The 22,617-nt window shown below is 39.1% G+C and overlaps 1 protein-coding gene across 2 annotated transcripts in view; it reads left to right on the top strand.

Moving 5' to 3' along the window:
- Positions 1 to 22,617, top strand: part of LOC131572839 (chemokine-like protein TAFA-5) — a 403,451-nt gene that overhangs the window by 88,238 nt on the left and 292,596 nt on the right. Inside the window, exon 1 of one of the 2 annotated variants that reach the window (XM_058826228.1) lies at positions 21,626 to 21,860. The exons of the other annotated variant lie outside the window; for it this stretch is intronic. Coding sequence (XP_058682211.1) covers positions 21,770 to 21,860 — 91 coding nt within the window. The 5' untranslated portion in view covers positions 21,626 to 21,769. Of the gene's footprint in view, positions 1 to 21,625; positions 21,861 to 22,617 lie in introns of those variants that run through there. 2 annotated transcript variants of the gene reach the window in all.

Raw genomic sequence — 22,617 nt, 5'->3', positions numbered from 1 at the left:
GTTTTTTACCTTTTGCACTTCTGTGACTGAAGATGCACGAGAATTGGCCTCTTCCCCAGGAAAATACTTTCTGTGGCATGGTAGTGATTTTTCCATGTAAAATAATTAGTTAAACAAATAGTGTAAACAAAAAAAGAAAGACACCAAATATTTTTGGGTTTTTTAAAAAAACTTAGATAATTCAGTTTATGCTTTCTGCAAAGATGCATCAGCAGTAGAGCATATGATTCTCAGTTACAACTCAGAATTATAATGAAAGGAAACAGGGATCCTCAGAATGCAAAAAGGAAACAGATAAATCAGAGCATCAGTGGAATTCTAGGAATTTGGAATAGTAACTTGCTCGACCAACTCGTCACCCTTAAACCTCCTTTATTGTAGGATAATGAAAAATTAAACCACAATATTATAATAAAAATGGTAGTTCCTGGATTTTTTTTTAATATATACATATGAATGGTTCAGCTTCTGTACATCAGCCTGATGCTATGATCATTTTGTTTTACATTGGGGAAAATTTCCACATGCTTAGATACTTAGATATTGTTTTAGAAATAAAAAGCATGGATCTTTTGCTAGTAGATTATTTGCTTTTCATATAGAACAATTGAGTGATAGAATTTATGTTGTTGATTATCAGGTATTTATTGCAATCTGTGGTGGGAGATGGTCAGTCTGGATTTCCTTAAACAATTCGAGTCCAGCAGAGTGCTTAGCATTTGTTGCTAAAAGAAAGCTAAAGGAATCCGTAGAATGTTCACTGTAAGTATAGATATGTGCAAACTTCCAGGAATTTGTCTTGACAGAAGAAGTAGAGCAGAGATGAAAGCCTATCTCCACAATGAATATTACACGTTATGGTGTTCCGTAAATTTTTTTTGCCAAAATAAAGACATCTCTATACAGGTTTTTTTTGCCTTGTATCTTAAGTGAATTTCAAAGGTTCTTCAAATAAACATCAACAGAATTTATTCACTAGTTGAAACCTGAATTTCTGCTGCTTTCCCTGGTTGCCTCTCAGTGTTCATCTCCCGTTTTCAACTTACAGTTAAAATTACCACCACAAGGTGGAGTTCTGAACTTTCCAGCATGAACAATCCCTTACATCAACAGGGAGCAACCGAAATTTCTTCTTAACTATTACACTGCAGCCACAGTGTCTGTCATGGTGGTTGGAGCAGCTGCAGGGCCTGTTGTTGTTTCAGTGTCAGATTTGGAGACCATCTTTTCCTCCTGCAGGCAGGAGGATATTCATTGAGCATATTCAACACTGAGCAGTGTTGAATATGGCTCAATAAACCTGAGCCAGGCCCCAGCACATTGCAGTGATTTGAGTGCTCTTTGGAGTGCCAGGTGCCAGCACAATTAAAAAAAATATTTTACTAGTTTTTCTGGCTTGTGGACTTATTAAGGGGTAAGGTGCAAACATGTTGAGGTGCCCACTGCCCTGGGTACTTGTCCACACAATCCCTCACACCCCACAACTCCAAAATATCCAGCTGTTGGGCAGACCTCTGGATAATAACCTTAACTATTTGTCTGACCTGAAGGAAGGACTGAGCAATACAGAAGAACATACTCCTAGCAAAAAAAACCTAGTTTGGTTTCAAGGGTAATCAGAGGATATTCAAAATCTTTAAAATTCTGAACTACTGTAATCAGCTTGGACGGCAAGAAGGGAAAAAAAGAGGGGAGAAAAAAATTAGGAGTGTCATCCCCATAGGTTGTTCCTCTGTGGAGAGAACAGCAAAGGTGTGACTATTAATCACTCCCAGGAGATGACTCCCAAAGCACAGAGTGCCTGCAATACTGAATGCAGACACTAGACTGGTGTCCTGACCAGCAACACTGTCAGTATCATTAGCCCACCCAATGAAATACACTGCAAGTAATGTATTACTGCTACAGTAGAAACTAAAAGCCCACATTGTGACTAACAGCTGTTAAACCAATGCAATGAATACTTATAATAATTTTCTTTCAGCACACTCTGGTCAGATCTGTCCTTATTTCAACCCTTTGTGCCCCACACTGGGTGTCAAAATGGACTGATGCTGTTTTAAGCTGGAGACAAAACAGCACATAGCCACTCTCTCAAATCCCCTCCCTGAAAGGGAAGGAAAATTGAAGTAAAACTTCTATGTCGAGGTAAGAAGAGTTTAATAATTGGAAATACAGTAAAATACAATAATAATGGTAAATAATTAGAAGAATGATAAATAAAAAGAAAAAAAAAACCTACAACCAACCAACCAAGTGAGGCACAATGCAATTGCTCATTACATGCTGACAGATCCCAGACCTTCCTTCCTGAACCCAGGCTGGACTTCCCTTCTGTGTAACTCCCCCAGTTTATATAATGGGAATGATGTTCTACAGTGTGGGATATCCCTTTGATCTGTTCAGGTCACCTGTCCCAGTTGTACTCCCACTCAGTTTTTTTTGTGCTCTGCTCACTGGCAGAGCATGAGACAAGGTAAAAAAGGATCTTTGACTTAGGATAAACATACCTTCCCAAAAAAACAAAACTTCCTTATGTTATGAACACCATTCTCATTCTGAATCCCAAATGCAGCACTGTAACAGGTATAGAGAAAAAATGAACTCTACCCTAGCTGAATCCAGGACATTCAATTACAGCTGAAATTTGCAAGAGTGTTTAAAGGTATAAATATACAGTAGAAAACAATAACTCTTAGTCTATTTAAATAGTTTCTCTAGATTTTAATGCATTTAGTGCTGGTTTTAGTCTCATCTTGTCATGTATATGCATAGGTGACAGTCTTAGAAATATTTTTTTTTCCATTTTTTCTATTGACTAAGAAACACAGTATTGAATCACATCAATGACATTGTTTCATATGATCTTTTTAGTGGTTTAGTAGAGAATGAATTTTGTATCATATAGACACTCAAATGTTTTGGAAGGAAAACCTACACTTATTACCCATATAAAAAATGAATTTTTATAAAGTGGGATTTAGTAAAATTAATTTGCTGTTTAAAGGAATTCTATTATGCCTGTTTAATTGTTGAGAATAAACAATTTCTTGCTTTGAAATTCCGATAGGATTTTCAAACACATAGATTTGCCAAATACATAGTTTTGAAAGATTTTCTTTGTCTTTTTATACAAGTAGTGGTTTATAAAATTACCAGTGTTTCTAGTTTCTTCTAAATGACTACTTTTACATATGCATAACTCAGAACTCAATTTGAATAGTTTAAATTATGCCTTTTAAACATATATTCCTAGAGTCTGAATAGGATGGTAGCACACTTCTTTCAAGAGACAGTTAACCGATGGAGATGATTGGAGAGCTTTGAGTACTTCAGCAGCTGCTCTGGTGGCTTGTGGTGCTGAAGGGACAGCTCATGGCAGCGTGAGGCAGCAGCGCTGCAGCAGGAGGGTGGGGCAAGGGCCATAGCAAGCATTAGGATATCATCATTATACTGAAATGATAAGAGAAGAATTTTTAAAAGTTCCTTTATAATAAATATAATTGACTATAAACAAAATATTTGTAGTCCTTATGGAACACACTACATTCTCTAGGATCATGGAAACATTTAGGAGGGTTGTGATGAAGTCCTAGCTCAAAATGAATCTGCTTTGTTGCTTAGGGGAAAGCAAACCAAGATATTGGATATTGGGTCTTTTAAAAAACGTATTTCTCTTCTTCTTCCCTTTATTTTGTGAAAAAAAAAATAGCACATGATGCATATAAAATATATAAAATATAGCATATGATATGATATTGTCTCAGCTTCCCTGCATATACTTTTTTTTGTAACATCTGGAATGTGATTTTACTCTGTTATGTTACTCACTGTTGAGGAAAAGTTCAAACTATTAATCTTTAATTAAACAAAATCAGCAGAATTTTAAAGATGCAATTAACACTTTGCTCTTATTTTCTTTAACCTCTTTACTCAGTCATTAGGAATTTAAACTCATAATTTGAGCAAAGTTTGAAAATCCTATTGATATTTTCATTTCTTATATGTTATAGGCATGTTCTTCATGTATTTTAAAATGTTCCCTTAAACTTTGTTTTAGCAATAAATATTGTAAGCTGCCTTAGCTACAGCTTTTATCAGTGTTTTGCAATTTTCTGTTTCTTAGAGTGTCAGGTAGTGTCATTTTTGGCCTTATCAAATAACATAAATTCTATATAAAGTTTTGGAGCAAAAAAACGTTATCCATGTATCCAGGTCTCATGTGGAGTTGACTGCAGTAAAATTTCTGTGGACATGAAAGCCCATGGAAGACATCTTTGCTATGGTGGCTTGTAGATCCCTGTGGTAGTTAGTATTGCATGCTACTGCTCAGCTGAATAGTAGCTTCTGTCACCCTCTTCTCTCAGAAACAGTCTCCTTTGATTCCTTCCATTTTGGTTGAGTTTTGCCTAAATTAATATGATGAGTCAAGAGAAAATGAGTATAAATTGAAATAAAATTTTAATTTATTTTTTTATAACACTAGAAGAGGATGTTCACTAGGGTTTAGTGATCTGCATCCTCACAGAGAGTTCTGAGCTACCTGTATCCCCAGCTGACCCTGCTCTGAGCAGTGAGATTTGACTAGATGATCTCCAGAAGTTTCCTCTAACTTCAACTACTCTGTGACCATAAGATTGTAGAATGAGAAGAAATTACCTCTGCTTCCAAGTGAAATGAAGCTACATGAAACAGACTCATGTTTTTATTTCAGATTCTAGGTGATAGCTAGCAGTGTTTCCTAAAACTTTTCTCACTCATTGGGTCCTTGTTTTCTGTGTGAAAGTCAGAAAGGCCATGTGCTTTTCTGTAGTCAAGCACAGTCACAGCGTAAACCAAGAAAAATCAAAAGTAACAAAATATTACCCCACAACTAAATTTCTGGCTGTCATTTAGTACTGTCATATTATATCAGAGATTGCAAAGAATGAAAGTATTGCCTTTCAAAAGAATGAGTGTGCTTCACTTGCCATGCTCTAAGATCTTCCCCCTATATGTTGTTGATAATTTGTTACCTCCTGGTAAAATTAGCGCAATGTTGATCATGACCAAATGTCAAATGAAATTTTATGTTTGGTTTTTTTTTTTCATTGACTCATCATGACTCCCTTCACTGATTATGTTGATGGTAGTTGTCCATTTTAAGTGAAGCCATCCATTTTAACTGATACTCACAATTCTGAGACTCTTCCCGTTGGTGTGATTGTCCTGTGAGGAATAACGAGTGCTATTGCTTAAACCATCACAACTATCTGGGGCTCCTAAGCTTGCCTAGCTCCATATGTTCATATTTAACTGCTTAACTTTCAGTTTCCAGTATGGGATTCCTGTGGCTTTCTTCATTAGTGTTTGGCCAGGCACTCCACACACTTCACAGCAGAGAGCCCTTGCTAACATCTTGTAAGTGGGCTCTCTGGTACCCACTGTAACTTCAGTAGTCTTTCTTTCCAGATTGTCTGAAAAGCATCCTGCAGGTTCCTGTACATTCTAGGCAAGGGCTGATTTTCTCCTCAAGTAGGGATTTTTCTTCATGTGTGCACTTCTGGACTTGCCAGACATGTGAGCTTTTAGTCAATCCTTTATACTGTCATTTCTAAACTGCACATAAATATAGCTATTCTAATAACCTCTATGCCTGTGAATATGGATTTTTTGTATGAGGGACTGCACTCCTTCTTAGTGGGAGTTATGCAGGCTGCTATTTCAAAAAGTCAAAATATATTTATTGATATTATGGTTTTGTATCATTTCAGGTAACAGAATAGCTTGTCTCAGTCAGCTTTATATATGTGGGAGCAAAGTAGGGCAAAAAACCTGTTCTAACCAGATAACATGGCCTGATTTCAGTATTAGGAAACAGTCCCAGAGGGGATTATATCTCCAAGAGGGTGCTCTAAGTGTAGTCTTCCTTTAGTCCTTTGTTAGAAACAGTTCCTACTCTCCTGTTTGACTGCATTTCACCTAAAACTAGGAACTATTAAATCCTATTATCCTTTCATTTGAGTGTACTTCCATTTATCTCTACCCAATCCTCGTGTCAACAGTTTCAAAAGAAATTAAGGGAGACAAATTTATGGTACAGGACAATTTTTTGTCTTTCATGTGACACTGATTTTTATGAAACAGAATGATCCATAAGCAACAGGTTAAATCAGAGGAGGCTTTTTGCATGTGAAAACATGAACAGGTAGCTGTGATGGTAGTGAACAGGCAAAAAAATCTTGTCCTGTACTTGGGAGAACCAGAGAAAATGAAAAACTATTCCTGCATCTGAACTGAGCACCTAAGCTCTTTAATATCAAGAGTCTCTTTTTCTCTAACCTGATAATTTTGCTAATGTACAGTCTATCTTCTTATTACTCTGGTAATAAAAATGATAATAAAAATTACCCAGAAGTACCCACTCATTGCAGTTTTCTGGTCCTGTAGTGAGAGTATGAAGAGTTTAAGTAATATTTTATCTAAATTTGGAGCTTGATTTAGTCTGTAGGGAACAGATATCTGATCTCTAAGAATAGAATGTTCCTTAACACGCTAAGGTTGCTAAAGGCAGACATCTCAAGAATTTCCAGTCCAAATAGGGATGTGTGACTTTAAGTGCACACAGAAAGGACAGAGGGAGGGCTGAAAGAGAGAGAATTGGTGGGGGAAAGAGGAAGAAAGAAGAGAAGAGAAAGTAATAGAGATGGAGAGAGAGGGAATGAGAGATTCTACAATGGAAGTTCTTGAACAATAAGTGGTCTGAATAATGGTTTGTACAGTGATTAAATGTATGTGTTAGGCTAAAATGTATCTGAGGACTGTCTAGTCTATCTTCTTATGGGAATTCGGATCACCACAATGGGTATTTATCAACTTATTCTTATACATGTGTTGAAATGTGGATTCACTATCAATAATAAACAGCTCCATTATTTATTTAATTGTCCCAACAGATGAGCTGTTTCAAATCAGCATCTAATATAAATTCCTTTTCCTATCTGGAAGCTCTAATTAAAACCAGGTCTAATTTATCTACATCTTTCCTAAAAGATGAAGCCATAACTGAGAAAAGTGCTGCTGTTGGGACTTCAGGAGACACTACTTACCATGTCTTTTGTTTCTGCCAATAAATTACAATATTATACTTCAGTTTCTTTTAATAATATTGTATTTTTGGATCATTATTCACTCTGTGATCCACCATACCTTCAAATCTTTTTCCATTATTTATGCAGTTGTCCATTATTTTCTAATTGTTTACCACTCAAGAAAAAACCTAATGCCTGTGCTTCCCCTCTGCCAAAATAAAAGTTGCTGTGTTCCTGAATTAGAATAATCCTGTTATCATTTGATCAGATCTCTGAATTCATTAAATAACTGAAAGACTATATCTATCTGTGTATCTATCTGCATCTCAATATAATATATTAACATGATTATAATATCAAATATGTAAGTCATATTCTCTTCTCTGATATTCAGGTGTAAATACACTTACTGCAGTTGTCCCTCCAGATCTGACCTCATTACATCTAGAAATACAGTGTGTGTCCTTTTATTGCAGAAATAGTTTACCCAAAAGGAACTATTCGGGGAATACAGCTAGCCTTTCTTTTTCTTCTTTTTTTTTTTCTTCCCTTTATTCTCAAGACAAGCCTTCTCTGTATAATGTACATTATGTGAAGGAAAATATTTAGGTATCAAAGTCATATTCAGGATATGATGCCTTCTGTTCTGAATGTGATGATCAGGGAATTCTCTTTCATTACTCTCATATATCAGCACCAGTTATGGTCCATATAACTGTCATTGTTTGAGTAACCTGCAAATTTGTTGCTGTAATGAAGCTTCCAGATAAACAAAGTTATTTTTCTTTATTAAGTCAGTGGCTGGATCTACAGATGAACAGACAGGCTTATTGTGTAAAGATCTGAGGCTATATGTAACATATTTTGAAATGCTGTATATTGATAGGAGAATATAGTCATGGTTACAGCAGTGGGCAGGAAATCACAGTTTTGAGTCTTGGCTGTGCCACAGACTTTCTGTGTGACTTTGGACAAGCTACTCTTTGTGCATTAGCTAATAATACTATCTCTATCTCCCAGGGGTGTTGTGAGAATACATTCATTAATGTTTGTAAGGCACTTGGATGCTATAGCAATGGGCCCATATAAGCACTTAGAGAAACAATCCATTTTTGCAACAATGTGTATCTCCCTGACTAAGGACTTTTTTGTTGGAAGTTTTTCATAGATGCTTGTTATGAATAAATCCACTTTATAATGATACAGTGAGATTAAACAGCCTTTCGGAGTGCAGTTTCACTTTAGTATTCAGAACAGGTGTAAACAGTCGTAAGTTGGAAAGCTGTTCCCAAGAAAGAGAATACCATTTTATAATCAGACATTTGAATACAAGAGATACCTCTCATGATTCATCTAGCTCAAAACATGGAGGATTATTTACATCTGTATCTGTCTCACAAATAGTTTATTCTATTTTAAGCACTTCTCATTACATTGTCTAAACTACCACCTCAGGCAAGTAATTTCATTGCCTAATTGCCTTTAAAGTTAAACAGTTTGCTCAAATGTCTACTCCACTTTTTTCCTTGTGGATATAGGCTGCTCTTTCAGTCTGTCCTTTCTTTCTGAAATAACCTTCACTCATATGTGTTCAATTCAGACACACCATGCAGTTGCACCAGGTTAACAAGGTATTGCTTTAGTGCTGATGGGAGGTAAATTGGTAAGCCACAATAACTTGATTTGATAATTTTCCTGGCTGAGTGCTGATCAGTGTTAAAATCTGAATGTGAGTCTCAGGACATTAGCACCAAGGAGCAGAAAAAGGGTAGTCAATATTCCTAAGGCTATTGGAAAGGAGTTGGTGAGAGCTTTCCAAACTAGGAGAAAAGTTGCTGCAACGACTTCATAAAAAAATTGGTTTTGCTACGGCTTGTTTTGTTTTATTTGTAGAAAGTAGTAGCAGCAGACACAATGTACAAGTAAGAGATTTGGAAGAGTGTGAGCTGTCAGTAAGGACAATGAAGGGGGCTCTGCAGGTTTTGAAGCTCAGAAAACCAGATATCTGTTGTGCTTCCATGTAAAGCTTTTTAATTTAGTAGTTGAGTTCAACAAAAATTTTTATGAAATCATCATTTGAAGATAGAAACCCTATAAATGTCACAATGGTGGGAACATACTATGTCCTCTCCTACTGCATTAAATGTAGAGAATTGACATGGTCTTACAAAGTATTGAATTGTAGGAATTCAGTTAATTGCAGTTAAATACAAGATGTAAACATACAGAAGAACAGGCCTCATTTGTGCTGGGGTTCAAGAAGTTGCTTGTTTGCCATGGAGTCCATCCTCTAGTGAATAGAATTGCTTTTAATAACATTCCCATATGAGTGACAGTGTAAATGCTTCTCAAGATGAGTATTATATTATACTATAGTTAATACTCTCCTCACAATGCAAGAGAAAAGAGCTTTGTAATTTTTTTGTTTTTCTTATCTCTATGAGAATTGGGGATTGAATGGGGTTGATATCCTCTATTATACACATACACAACATATACTACTCTGGACAGAAGAATAAAAAAATGAAAGTATACTATTGCAGTGTTGTAAAAACCTACTACAAAAGGAGCCACATGCATCAACTCCCAGTCTCCACTTGAATTCACAACCGTCAGGCTGCTCCCCGTCTCATGTATGGTTATTTTCTGGATTTAGCAAAAGACTCAGTACCATCTTCTCTCAGTTTTTCAGTAAATGCAGGACCTGGTTCTTAATAAGAATTCCAGATTCTGTAATTTAAGTTGATGCATGTTTGAAGAAAAATTTATCAATCAAGTCAGGAGAGAAAGATTTGTTTCACAATTGTTAGTGAGCCAGTAGTTTGTCTCAGTTCTTGTACATTCTAACAGCTTTTCAATTTTTAGTTTATTCATGTCTGGTTATTGAGCATTATTTTAGTAAAATACTTTGTTACCGGAAATTTCCTGTAAAAATACTTTGTCATAGTGCAGCAACACTAAGATATCTACTAAATATTCAGGAAAAATGTAACTCAAAGGACTGCTTTTATCTTTTCAAAAAAAGTAGGAAATATTTTATATTTTGTGTCAAATTAATCCTCTTTAAGACATGGTATGAATCACACAAAAATAATTTGGATGCTAAAATTATTGTAGTTTGAAAAAAAAAAAAAAAAGTTAAAAGAAAAGGATACCTGTTTTCAAAATTCAGCTCTGAAAGCCAACTACAAAAATATCATCACCACAAACAGTGGAAAATTCAAATTTCTGTTAAAGAATTTATTGTCATATGTTGTGTCTGTCAGAAAGAATATTACACATATTTGGTAGTATACCTGGAAAAAGAAAACAAAACAGTAAAAAGTACTGAAACTTTTCCAGTTTAATTACTTTTTTTTTTTAAGGACTGCCTTCTTGAGAATGCTTTTCTGTATGAGAAGCAGCAGGGTACATAATCTGGAAAGAGTAAGGCCTTTTTCTATAACAAAGTAAATTGTAGCTATTTTTTCACAACAGGAGGTCATTGGTCATATATGGATTTTCTCCATTTTGATAGGACATTATTGATAAAAAATTTCATACCTTTGGTATGTGTTTAGGATTGATACCAGTTGCACATGTTTACTTCAATAAAATAAATTCTGATTACTTCCAGATCGCCTGGTCCCTCAGGCTGTACTTAATATACAATTAGATGTTGTCTTGTTCATACTATTTCATATTTTAGTTTACTACATAAAGTGCACACCTGCTTCTTATATCCCCCCTTCTATTGTTCTGAAGTGATTTGAAAACAAAGTATTTTAAAACTTTATGGTTCCTAATGGAAGAAAATAAAGATTTGTTACATGTAGGCAAAGAAAAAACAATTTAAAAAGTGGTTGTCATTCAAAATAAATCCAAGATGTTCTTTTTAATCATAACAATTATTCTACTAAATATACTGCTTTTTACTAGTTCCTCAATTCTAGAAGTAATTGTCATGTGTTTTGGGAATTCAATCTGTTCTGACTGTATAGAATCCATTAATTTTCTGTGGGGAAGAAAGAAGAAAAAAAAAGTTTTTCTGGTCCAGTTTCTTCATAAATTAAAAAAAAAAAACAAAAAAAAAACACCAAAAAAAACCCCACCAAAACCAAAACACAAATCAAGCTGCACTTGGTTCCAGTATTTAGCCTCTATGTTTTTATTTTAAATGGTTTTACTATTAAGGCTATGACTAGGTAGCTTCTATGCACTACACTATAACCACTTTATAGGGAAGATACGAATACTTCAACTCTTTCAAAAAGAAAAGAATGGATGGGAAAAAAGACTTTACCAAGTTTCAGTTCTGTCAGAGGTGACTGGATGTTTTTGTTTACCTTTACATCTTACATTTACATCTGAAATGATGGAAAATAACTCTTCTAAATATCAGTAAAGGTCAATTTTGTAAGTACTATTCTCAGCATCTTGAAGCAGCTGTCTCATAGAATAGGATGACTGTAAGGGGAAACACCAAAGTCTTCAATTCTAGATATTCAGGTGTGCACGCAGTTAGACTCACTAATCCTATAGCTTGTTCTGTGTTCATTTCCTTTTGCATTTTCAGGCATGATTTCAATTGAATCATTTATGGTTCTTCCATTCAGATTATAACAGCTATTTTGGAGCGGATAACCCTCAATGGCTGTATATGAGACATTGCCCGGGGTGCCTCCAAGATGCTTTTGAGCTGGGTAAGGAAATCACTGAGTGTTGACACGTTCTCAAAGCACTATGGCATGGATTGAGAGCATAGCTTATAAACTGTGTTACTGACCTATTAGTCAATGGTTTACTGAAAGAATAGACTATACCAGTTTCTTCTGAAATGTTGAACAAAACCAAATAAACATTTTTTTCCTAAAAAAAAAACACCAGGTAACAAGTATTTTTAACAAATTAAATACAGTATCTAATCTGTATGTGGTAATTCATTAATAAAACCTTCAATTCATCATTGCCCACTTCTGATATGTCTACTTTTAATATAGTAGCCATTCAATGTATAATATGCTAATCTAATGTCTATTACTGCTATATTAGTACACTGGTGTGGTAAATCAGACTCAGATTTTTACTGTGACTTTAAGGTCAAAGCTGTTTCTGCAGGCATGTCTTAACCAATCTGCTAGTTTAAGATTTATACTTGATTCAAGCTGTAATGCCTGTATCATCCTTACTATCTACATATGAGCTTGCACACTCCTGTTTAGACAGGAACAATTAGTTATCATGACTCATCTCCCCTTTCACTTATGTACACAGACAACTGAAAACTTAAGGGCTTGTAAACCTGCACCTGTGGAGTACACAGGCTGTAGGTGTGGGGCTTTCACTGAGTGTGCACTAAGAAATCAGAGAAAGCATTAATCTCTTGTTCAAAAGCCTGAAGATGAGTATGTTGATCATTCCATCATGATAATGATGACAATGACATTTCAGCACAAGTGTGATGCTAAAACATCCCAGGACTTGGCACTCCACTCCTCTATTTAATGTTAAGCAGTGTCCAGGGAGAGAGTATATTCTGCTGTAGAGAAGGATGTTTTAATTCCTACAACGTTTGTATAATGCTCTTTGTAATGCTTTATCCAGCTGAAATCTGGCTGAATCAGCTACAGTATCTCCATGATTTTTACAGAGGTTAATTTAGGCTGTGCATTATCACTGCCCCATGTACCAGGGGTCATATTTTAATACTCGTTTTTTTTGTTACGTGTCAAAAATCTTAGATGCTCCATTTCATGTTGTAATTAAAGCTTTCTATTTCAAAATAATGTAAACATTCAGAAAAAATAGTTCCTATAAGGGCAGTATAATTTAAAATAAAACCAAATAGGTTGTTTGCCTCTTAAAATACGTTTTTCACAAAAAGTTTTGTGAAAAGGTGCTATGCTGCGGCTACTTCCTTAAATATAATAAATTATAGGACTCCTGATATATCTGGTAAATAGAAGAAATAAACTTCCTACAAAAACAAACAGACAAGCAAATAATGAATAGATTGTGCGTGCAAGAGAAGGTTTTATTGACCTGCAGTTTCTGCCATAATCCCTCCCAGGTGCATAGAGATAGGCCTCCTGTGTGTTAATTCCACAGCGTCCAGTAATGAACCTGAGATTAGCCTCTAATAATCCACTTTCTTCCAGCTGTGGGGAAAAAAAAAAAAAGAAAAGAAAAAAAAGTCTTATACCATTTAGTATTAACTGGACATATTTAATAAGAGCTAGAGATTCACTAATACTTTCCTTTTACTTTATTATCGAGAACCAGTGGACAATATTATACATGAATGGCTTGTAAAATGATTGTTTTATATTTCAATGGCAAACAAGTTTCTGTACTCAGATTAAAGATTTGAATTTAACAACCATTTCACTTTTACTTATTCCTGAATATAGACCCAGATGAACCTTAATATATAAAATTCTCTCTTTTAATGTCATAGTCTGATAATCTCTTGAAAACATGAGAATGTTTAGGTTAAAAAAAAAGAGTGCCATAGTGGTAAACACATTTTAGTTTATACATAAAATGTAATAATTGTTAATTCTGTGCATGCAATAATTTTAACTGTTTATTGGAGGTTTTGAATTGTTTTAAATCATCTCCGCTTAAAATTTGTCTGAAAAATATTTGCTTCCCCTTCACTAGCTTAATAGCAACCAAAGATTACTTCTTCTCAGGAATATCACCCATTGTGCTCAAATATTAGAGGCAGTTTGTCTTTTCCCCATATGTTCAGAACATGTTTTAACTTACTGTGAGGGGCCTGGTGGTGTTCTGGATATGTATCACTTTTGCTGCAGCTCCCTTTTATACACACCACAATAAGAACTGCTAATGGAAAGAATTCAAGTGGCTGTTGAGGTCTAACTTCAGCTCCTGATCAATTTTTGTAAGACCCAGATTTTGAAAAATGTGGAAAGTCAAAATCTAAAGAAAATTGAAGAAGGTTCTCTGGTTAAAGTAAAAACTATAGGTCAAAGAGTTCATTGCTTAAGTTGCCAGTGAGTGTGAGTTTGTATAGCAGAATTCATTTTCATAGAATTGTTTTTTTGATTTTTTTTTTAATTTTCCCCCTCCACTAAGGTGGAAGAAAGCAATAAACACTGCAAATCTGTTAGCTTACTCACTTTTCCATGCAACACTGCTGTTGGCCATTGTATAATGGTTTGCTGTGACATGGCTCATAGATTTTGTGTGAATTCAGCATGGCTTTCTCTGTGGGTCTCTTTCTCAATTAAGAACTTACTCCTTGAAGGTTGCAGCATTTTAGTTGTGTATTTTTAAGCTGGACCATCAAAAAATGATGCTGGAAATCTGGATCATAACTACTTTCCCTTAATTTCATGTGTTTAATCATCCTGATTAAAATACAAATCCCTTTTCCGAAAAAAAGAGTGAACATTTGTATTTTGAGAAGGGTTTATAAGTCCAGATGATCTTAAAATACATAAAAAGTAAAAATATGACCATAATTCCTCTGAGTTTAATTGTAATTTTTGTGAATAGCACTACAGTCATTGGAATGTTTGAGCCTATGCCTTGTACATCAGTCTTAATTGTGAGTTTCAAGAGTTGTATTCTCTCTCTGAATTATCATAGAATCACAGAACAGTTTGGGTTGGAAGGGACTTCCATAGATCATCTATTCCAAGCTCTCTGCCATGGTTAGAGACTTCTTTCACTAGATCAGGTTTTTCAAAGCCCCATCCAACCTTGCCTTGAACACTTTATTTTTATTTCAAGACAAAAATGTTGCAACTGAAGGCAGGTAGAAAGGCGCTTTTGACACTGTACAATCTCTCTTTGGAATTAGTAGTTCTCTTTGTTGCTGTAATCTGCTAACTAGTCAGGGCTTTTTAGGTGAATGAAAGCATATTTTGAAGACAAGAATGGATGAAGGCCATAGATAAACCAGAAAAATAACAGGGAGTATAAAAAGGATGGGCAGACGGATGCTGCAGTTAATACAGGTTCTCCATTACAACACATGGACTTCTTTCCATTAAATTCCAAGTTTCTTCTGCTCAAATATAAAACTAGCCACAGGCAGCCATAGTACATGTAATCATGTATTATAGAAATTAAATCATATCATTTAGATGTCTCTTTCTTCAGACATCAGAGTATTTCCTCCTGAACAGGTTGTGTGAAATTTTGGTACATCTTGAATTAAAAAAACCCAAATTAATCCATACTTTGGAAGGCAATAATGAGTTTCAGCACTGCAGATTCTTCACAGAGGATATGCTGCCCGTCTCCCTCCTCACTGATAGTTCATTCATTGCAGCTCACGTATTTTCTCATATGCATACAGTTTCCTTAGGATCTGTAATGGTGGCAAATATCACCAGTGTAGGAGTTGGATTTTAAGGCTCTAAGTTTTTCAATCCCAGATGCAAGGAGCTTTCTCTATGTATAAAATTCCCCAGGTCATAATGCTGTCATTGTTCTCAGTAGGAAACCCTAATTGCAGAGCTAGTTGGATAAGAGTTGGATTAGCTGGCAGAGTGTTGTCTGGAAAATCTTTCAGCTGTGCAATGTTATCACTTCCCCTACATCCCTCCGCCCCCACCCCTGAGGATTCCTAGCCTACTGCATTTGGTGAGATACATATGTTTTCCCCAGCTACAGGAGCTGTGAAGGGTTCCTCTGGGATATCTAAGTATAAATACCCAAGTGTGTCTTCAGTTGCTAGGTTATTTTTAGTCAATGGGTGGTTACCAAGTCATCTATAATTGTGCTGTTAAATGTGTCAGAGCAGCTACTGCAAATTGAGGTGCTCCCTGTAACAGGTGGAGCATATCAAGTAAAATGAGAGAGGACAAAAAGCAACATTTCAGCACTGAACTGCTCAAAGATTTGAATTATATAAGGGGATTTCTTGGTAGGCAGATGTGAGGAGGATGATCCATGAGTACAACAGCGATGAAGGAATATGGTAGCATTGTTTTACTGCATGTGGTGGTTTAACACCTGCGGCTAATTAAACCTCAAATAAGCCACTCCCCTTTCTCCAGCCCCCATCTGGTGAGAGAGGAACAAAAGCAGAGACTGTGGGTTGAGACAACAAATTACTGAAAGCAAACAACAGTAGAATAAGAAATGCACAGTGGCAACAGCAATATTAGTAACGAAAGTATAGAAAAGAGATGGCTTTTTACACGAGAACGGTGTTCACTAACACCTCAGTTTAGTTCCACGTGCTGCTGAGACAAAGACAAGACAAGAGATATTCCTGCAGCTGGCAGCAGCTCACGGTTATTCCTGAGACAGAGGCAGCGATGATGTGGGCGATAGAGAACAGCGATATTCCATTGGCCACGCCCCAGGGCACTGGGCTCCCCCTCTGTGAACAAACCTAGGACACTGCACTGCACACAGTGCCTGTGCTGGTGCATTGTGTGATTTCAGATGTGTGCTTTGGGACAATTTACCAGTGGTTCAAGGGATCAGAGTGGTCTCACAGGACCTCTAACTTCTTCTTAGGTAGCTCCTTTTTGGGTAGCGGCCAAAAGCTGTTACCAAACGGTGCTGCTGTGTGGGAGAACGTTCAGCGAGTTCCCAGTGGAAAACTGTCTACATGGCATTGACTGCTGGCACAAATCTTTATAAATAGAAAAGAGGAAGAAAATCATACCTGAATAGAAAGTCAGTAAGATGGTAGGAAGAAGACACAAACAGCAAAATAACGCAAATGAAAAGCAAAATGAAACAAAAATAACTTAAAAAAACCAAACCCTAAACCATCAAAAGTTCTAAGTAAGCATGCACTGTTAGCAAGGAGATTGCACACTGATAATTCTAAATTATCTAGGCCGTGCTATCCCTTTTATGAATCTGCCACTAGGAGACAGGACAGGAAGCAGCGTATAGTCTGTCAAAAATATTAAAGGTGTATTAATGTATCACCTAATTTGGTAAGTCAAGGGAAGAAAGAAGAAAATTTTAGGTGCTAATGGAAAGAGTCAAACGTATTTGTGGTTCCTATGATAGCTGCATCATGTCACAAACCAAAGATCAATAGCATCTCTTTAGATGTTAATTTCTACTCCAGTGGCAGTTACCCAGCATCAACTGAAGATCAGGAATAAAATTTTGAGGACTGCTGTAGTTGTGCATAGCTCAGAAGCAAAGAAATGCAAACCAGACACTGGTATGCAGAGAAAAGAGGAGAAAAAAAATAATTAAATACTGCTAAAACTAATTGGTGGAAATATATTTATCTGTGCTCATTCCTATATACTCAATATATCTTCTATTTTGGTTAGATTCAAAACAGAAAAGGATTTATAATGCTACTTCAGGCATATGTGAAAGATGAACTGGATGAATTTCAACAAAATAAAATGTTAAACTTAGCATCAGGAGAAACATTCTAGCTGAGAGAACCACTGGGCTGGAATAATCACCTCAAGTGGCTGGTGACAGACGATTGCCTGAGTAACTCAAAAGTAACAAAAATGAAATCCAGTGGGCACTGGCAAAAGTTTGGTCTAGATAACCTAATAATAGCTATTGTCTTCTCTATTTTTTTCCCAAAGCCAGAAGTAGTTTCCAAATTCATTACTGAAAATGGGCTAACATCACATCTTGTGCTCCTGCATTTAGATCTGCATTGGCCATGCATAATTTGGAGGTTTATTGCATGAACAGGAATAAAATAGTTATGCAAAAGGCATTTGACACAGCTGGAAATAGTAGGACTTCATTTCTAGGTATTTCTAGGATTGTGGAATACAATCTGAACATGATTGTTTTCCAGGAATTTTAGCACATCTTTATTTATGAAATATCTCACTAGTGAAGAATAAATCTTGCAGAGTCTGGTAGAATCTTCTCACAAAATTAAATGCAGAGTATAGATAATTTTTTCAAGTCTCTATACTTGAGACTGCTGCTGTTTTTGCTACCGAGTTCCAGTTTTAGTAATTCTGTAGAACTCGACTGAATTTTTGGTGAAAAGAACAAATGAGCTGTATTTTCAAGAGAGAACGCAGATTTGAAAATTATGCACTTCATTTCTCTTCTGCTTTCTTGTAAGATCTCAGAAGATCTTCTATCTCTTACATATTTGCTCTTGCTCCCTGATCATCAGGGAAATGTATTCCTCACTTCTCTTCGCAGCTACAAATGCCTTCTATATCAGAAATGTCTTCCAATGCCATCACCATCGTTTAGCAGCTTTCAGGTGCCAAGCATTGCTCCATCAACTACAAAAAACAATGAGGAAAACTCCTGTGGAGTGGTTCCCTAGAAGTAGCTCCTGCTAGGATCACAGTCTTTTGCCTCTGTATTGCTGGAGATGAATGGGGTCAGAGCTCTGGACAAAGCCTGGAAAAGCGGCCTGGAAGTTGTTTGACAGGTGCTGGGAATGCAAATCTTAATCAGCTGAAAGATAAGGGGGAATTTTTATCAGTGGAATTTATTTACAAAAGTCTTCCAGCAACGTCTACATGGGTAACTTGAGTTATCCTTAATATTTTATAAATCTTTATGCAGGTGACAAGTAAAGAAATTGAAGATGGATGTTTTTGAATAGGATTTGCCCTATTTGAAAAGTCCAAAGCTATCTAGAAAACACAAAACTGAGAGCAAACCATATGTAGTACAGCAAGTGGCGTTGCCAGGTACTACTGTCCTCTCAAATGGGAAGTCTTCTGGAATCCCTTGTTGCTATGAGACTAAATATATCTGTACAGTGTGAGTGCTGAACCAGATTTTGCTCCCACTTCCACTAGTGTGCAAGTAGAGTGGCTCCCCTGTGGACAGGGAGCACAATGACATGTTCTGATGTTTTGTTTATGAAGGGTCTGTTCTAAAGGCTACAGAAACCCAGGAGTATTTGTCTAATTAAGAGACTTAAAGAAGCGAGACTAGTTGAAATGAGAGAAAGCACCATCTTGCACCTCAAAAAGGAGCAAGGAACAAGCAGTTGGGGCTTCTGACCCATTGAGAGAGGATCTTCATGTACCTTTAGTCAAAAAGGAAAGCAATGAGTCAAATTTTTCAGAGGATTTCTCTCTAAATGTGTTAAAACTAAAAGACATGTATTGCTTATTCTGGACTGTATAAACTCTAAAGTTTGATACTTTTAAAATCCAGTTACCTGTGGATTTTAAAGCTGCTATGTCAGTGGGGGGGCAGGGTGGGGGAGAGATTTGTTTGCTTAAGTATAAAATGTGTGAATTTGCTTTAGCTACTTGACACATTTTCTTTCACCCAGAAGACAAATAAACAAACAAAACCCAACTTGAACTGTGCCCAAGCATGGCAAATTTCTCACCAAAGTGTACATTTCAGAAGGAAAGATTTACAGTGGAATTTCTCTAGTGTAGCTATGACATTGCTTTAACATTGCATTGCTGTAATGTTCAAATATAGTAAATGCAATACATGGGTTTATAGGGATTTGTGTGAAGTTTAAAATTCAAAAGATGGTTGTTTTTAATGTTTTTCTGTGCTATCTGTTGAAAATGAAAAGGCACAGGGACGAATTTAAGACACATCAACAGCATGGGATATGTTTGCACAATAAAAATACTGATCTTTTATTAATCTGTCCTTTCAAGCATCTTCCTGGTTTCTTAAAACTAAGCAAATATTTAAATATTAAATATTACAAAAAATCCCAAACAAACAACAAGACCAAAAAACCAAAACCTCAATTCACATCATAAACGCAGACGTAACTAAGGTGCAATGAAAACAAAGCTCTCAGCGTGCAAGTATTCCCTTACTTGGTCTAAATCTCCAAAACTATGGATGCCTATCCCGGAGAAACCGCTGCAGCTCCCTGGCCGTCGGTGCGTTACCGCCGTTGTCAGCGTTATGCACTGAACCTACGCCAGCCCGAGCAGCAGCTCCGCAACCCGCGGCGCGTCGCGGAGCTGCACGGCGCCAGGACCCTGCGCCGCCCCGCCGAGCCCGCGGGGCGCTCTGTCCGCCAGCCCTCTGCCCGCAGCCTCCGCGGGGCAGCGAACCGCACCTGCCCTGCCCGCAGCCTCCGCGGAGCTGCGAACCGCACCTGCCCTGCCCGCAGCCTCCGCTGCTGGAGCTCCTCTCCCCGCATTTCGCGTCCGCCGCCCGCTCCGCCCCGCGGGCCATTGCCGGCCGCGCTGCGGGACACGCAGGCGCCGCGGAGGTTGCGCGGCGCAGCGGCGGCTTTGAACGCGAGAGGCGCGGAGCCGCATCGCCTGCGCGGGCAGAGGGCACCGGGAACGAGCCCGGCTCGGGCAGCCCCCTCTGTGTGGCCGGCAGCACTTCGGCGTGCGGCTGTTAACCCTGCCCTGCCCCGCATCGCCGAGCCGCCTGTGCGCGCCGAGCTCGGTGCCCTGAGCGGGCAGCCCCGGCCGTCGGGGAGGCCCCCGGGTGCGGAGCGCCGCGCAGCGTCTGCCCCTGCCCGGGGGGGGCTGCACCGCGTCCCGCAACGGCGGGGCCGAGCGCGCAGTCCCCGCGGAGCGGCCCCGCATCGCAGCACCGCCCCGGCCTTCCCGCCCCCCCCGCCCGGCTGCTCTACGGCAGCCGGTGGCCGCGGCAGGGTCCTTCCCCTGGAGTGGGAGGGCGGCAGCAAAATTACAGCCTTGGTGTTTCGGGGTTATTTTTATAGGCTGTTTTTTTTTTTATTTTTTTTTTTTCCGGTTCGGTTTTTTTTGTCGTTTTCTTTTTCTTTTTTATTCTCTTTTTTTTTTTTTTTTTTTCTCCCTACGCTGATTTATTAGATTCTTTCATTTGCACTCCTGTTTTCCGCGGGGATTGCTGCAGCGGAGGCATCAACCTGTAGACCGAGAGAGCCCGCCGTAGCCCGGCGCGGCTGCTCGGAGGGCGCGCTGCGGTGCCACCGCCGGGGCGCGGCCCCGGGACAGGGTCGGCCTCGCGGGCGGACGGCGGGCGAGGGAGCGGGGCCAGCCACGGCGCCTGGGGCACCTCCCGGGGCCGGGCGACGAGGAGCCCCCGCGGCGGAGGTGCGAGCCCAAAGGGAGACCAGCGATCAGTGCAAGAGCCCCCGAGCGTCCCCGCGTTTGCCAGGGACGGCGGAGCTGAACTGACTTCCCTCCCGCCCCCCGCACCCGCACTGGAGAGCATCTCCGAGCCGGGGGAGGAGGAAGGGGGTGCAACAAATTGCCGCCAGCCGGGAGAAGTTGCAGTAAAGAGAGATCCCTCCCTCCCGCTCCCTCCCCTCCCCGCTCGCTCTCTCCTCCCCGAGCCGTGGCAGCGAGCAGCGGAGCAGCGGCCCGACGAGCGAGCGGCACCCGCAGCCCGGCGATGCTGCAGCGGCTCCCGCGGAGCCTCGGCGGGGAGGGCCCGGCCCCTGCGCGCCCCGCGCCGGCCGGCGGCGGCGCGCCCTGAGCGGCGGCGGCGGCCCCGCGCCCCCGCGGCGCAGCGGGCGCTGTTGCGCAACCCTGCCCGGCACTGCCGGCTCCCTGCCCCCGCCGCCGGCTCGGCGCGGCTCCCGCGGAGACGGAGCGCTGATTCATGGGGCCCCGCGCCGGCTGCCTCGGCGAGGAGAGCGCGGCGCTGCCGCTGCCCCCGCGCGGGGTGTGAAGCCCCGGCCCCTCCTCCGCAGCCCCGGGCTCGCCCGCCCTGCTCGGGAGTGTGGTCCCTGCCGGGAGCCGCCGCGCCTGGCGCACAGAGGGAAGCGTTGATGCATCGCTGTGGAAATTCATTGTGTGACTTTCTGGGTATTTACTGAGTTTCAGACCGAGATGCAGCTCTTGAAAGCTTTATGGGCACTAGCAGGAGCAGCGATCTGCTGTTTTCTTATATTTGTCATCCACTCACAGTTTCTTAAAGAAGGTAATTGTATGTGCATGTCTACATATCCTGTTCTTTAATACTGAGATCTTTATGAGGTGCCTTAATTATTTTTACTGTTTCCAGTATGTTCTATTTACAGCAGTGCTTCCACGCTATTTTTCCTTTCCGTTAAAGCCTTCTCAATTTTGTTGCTTTAGATAATAGGTAGGCTTAGACTTACATCTTTGGTAAATGTATATATGTTATATGTGCATATAAATATATATATATGGAATCTGTATGATGTTTAGAGTCAATGTTTTAGCTGACGTCTCATTTCTTTATGGGGCATGTATAGTGTATAGAAAATATTTGTTGCTATCAGATGACCACAAAACAGTAGTCATCATGGGAATATTAATAAACCAAAAAACCCCTTAACAAGTAAACGTCTTATTTTTATACCAAATCAATAGGCATCCTTTGCCTCTTCCTTGTTCGGTACATTTTCAATAGATGGCACTAAAGTTCTATGGAAAGGGCAGGGCAGAGCAAATCCTGGGCATTCAGCATCTTCCTTCTCCTCACTGCCCCGAAACGGGAAGAGGCCTGTTCGTGGCTTCAAGGCTCTTGTTTTTTCCACCTTGTGGTCAGAAAATTGTGATTACAATTTACAGGAGACAAGAATTTGGATTGTGGGGCAGGCTTTCCTCTCTTTTTTTTTTTTTTTTTTTTTTCCTACTTGACTTGGGCGGAAAAAAATATGTTTGATTAAGTGAGTAGAGGGATTTTCCTGGGAGTAACCCTTGTATTGGCC

This window comes from Poecile atricapillus, chromosome Z (assembly GCF_030490865.1).
Source record: "Poecile atricapillus isolate bPoeAtr1 chromosome Z, bPoeAtr1.hap1, whole genome shotgun sequence".
Classification (NCBI taxonomy): Eukaryota; Metazoa; Chordata; class Aves; order Passeriformes; family Paridae; genus Poecile; species Poecile atricapillus.
This window is presented reverse-complemented; position numbering and strand designations above follow the sequence as displayed.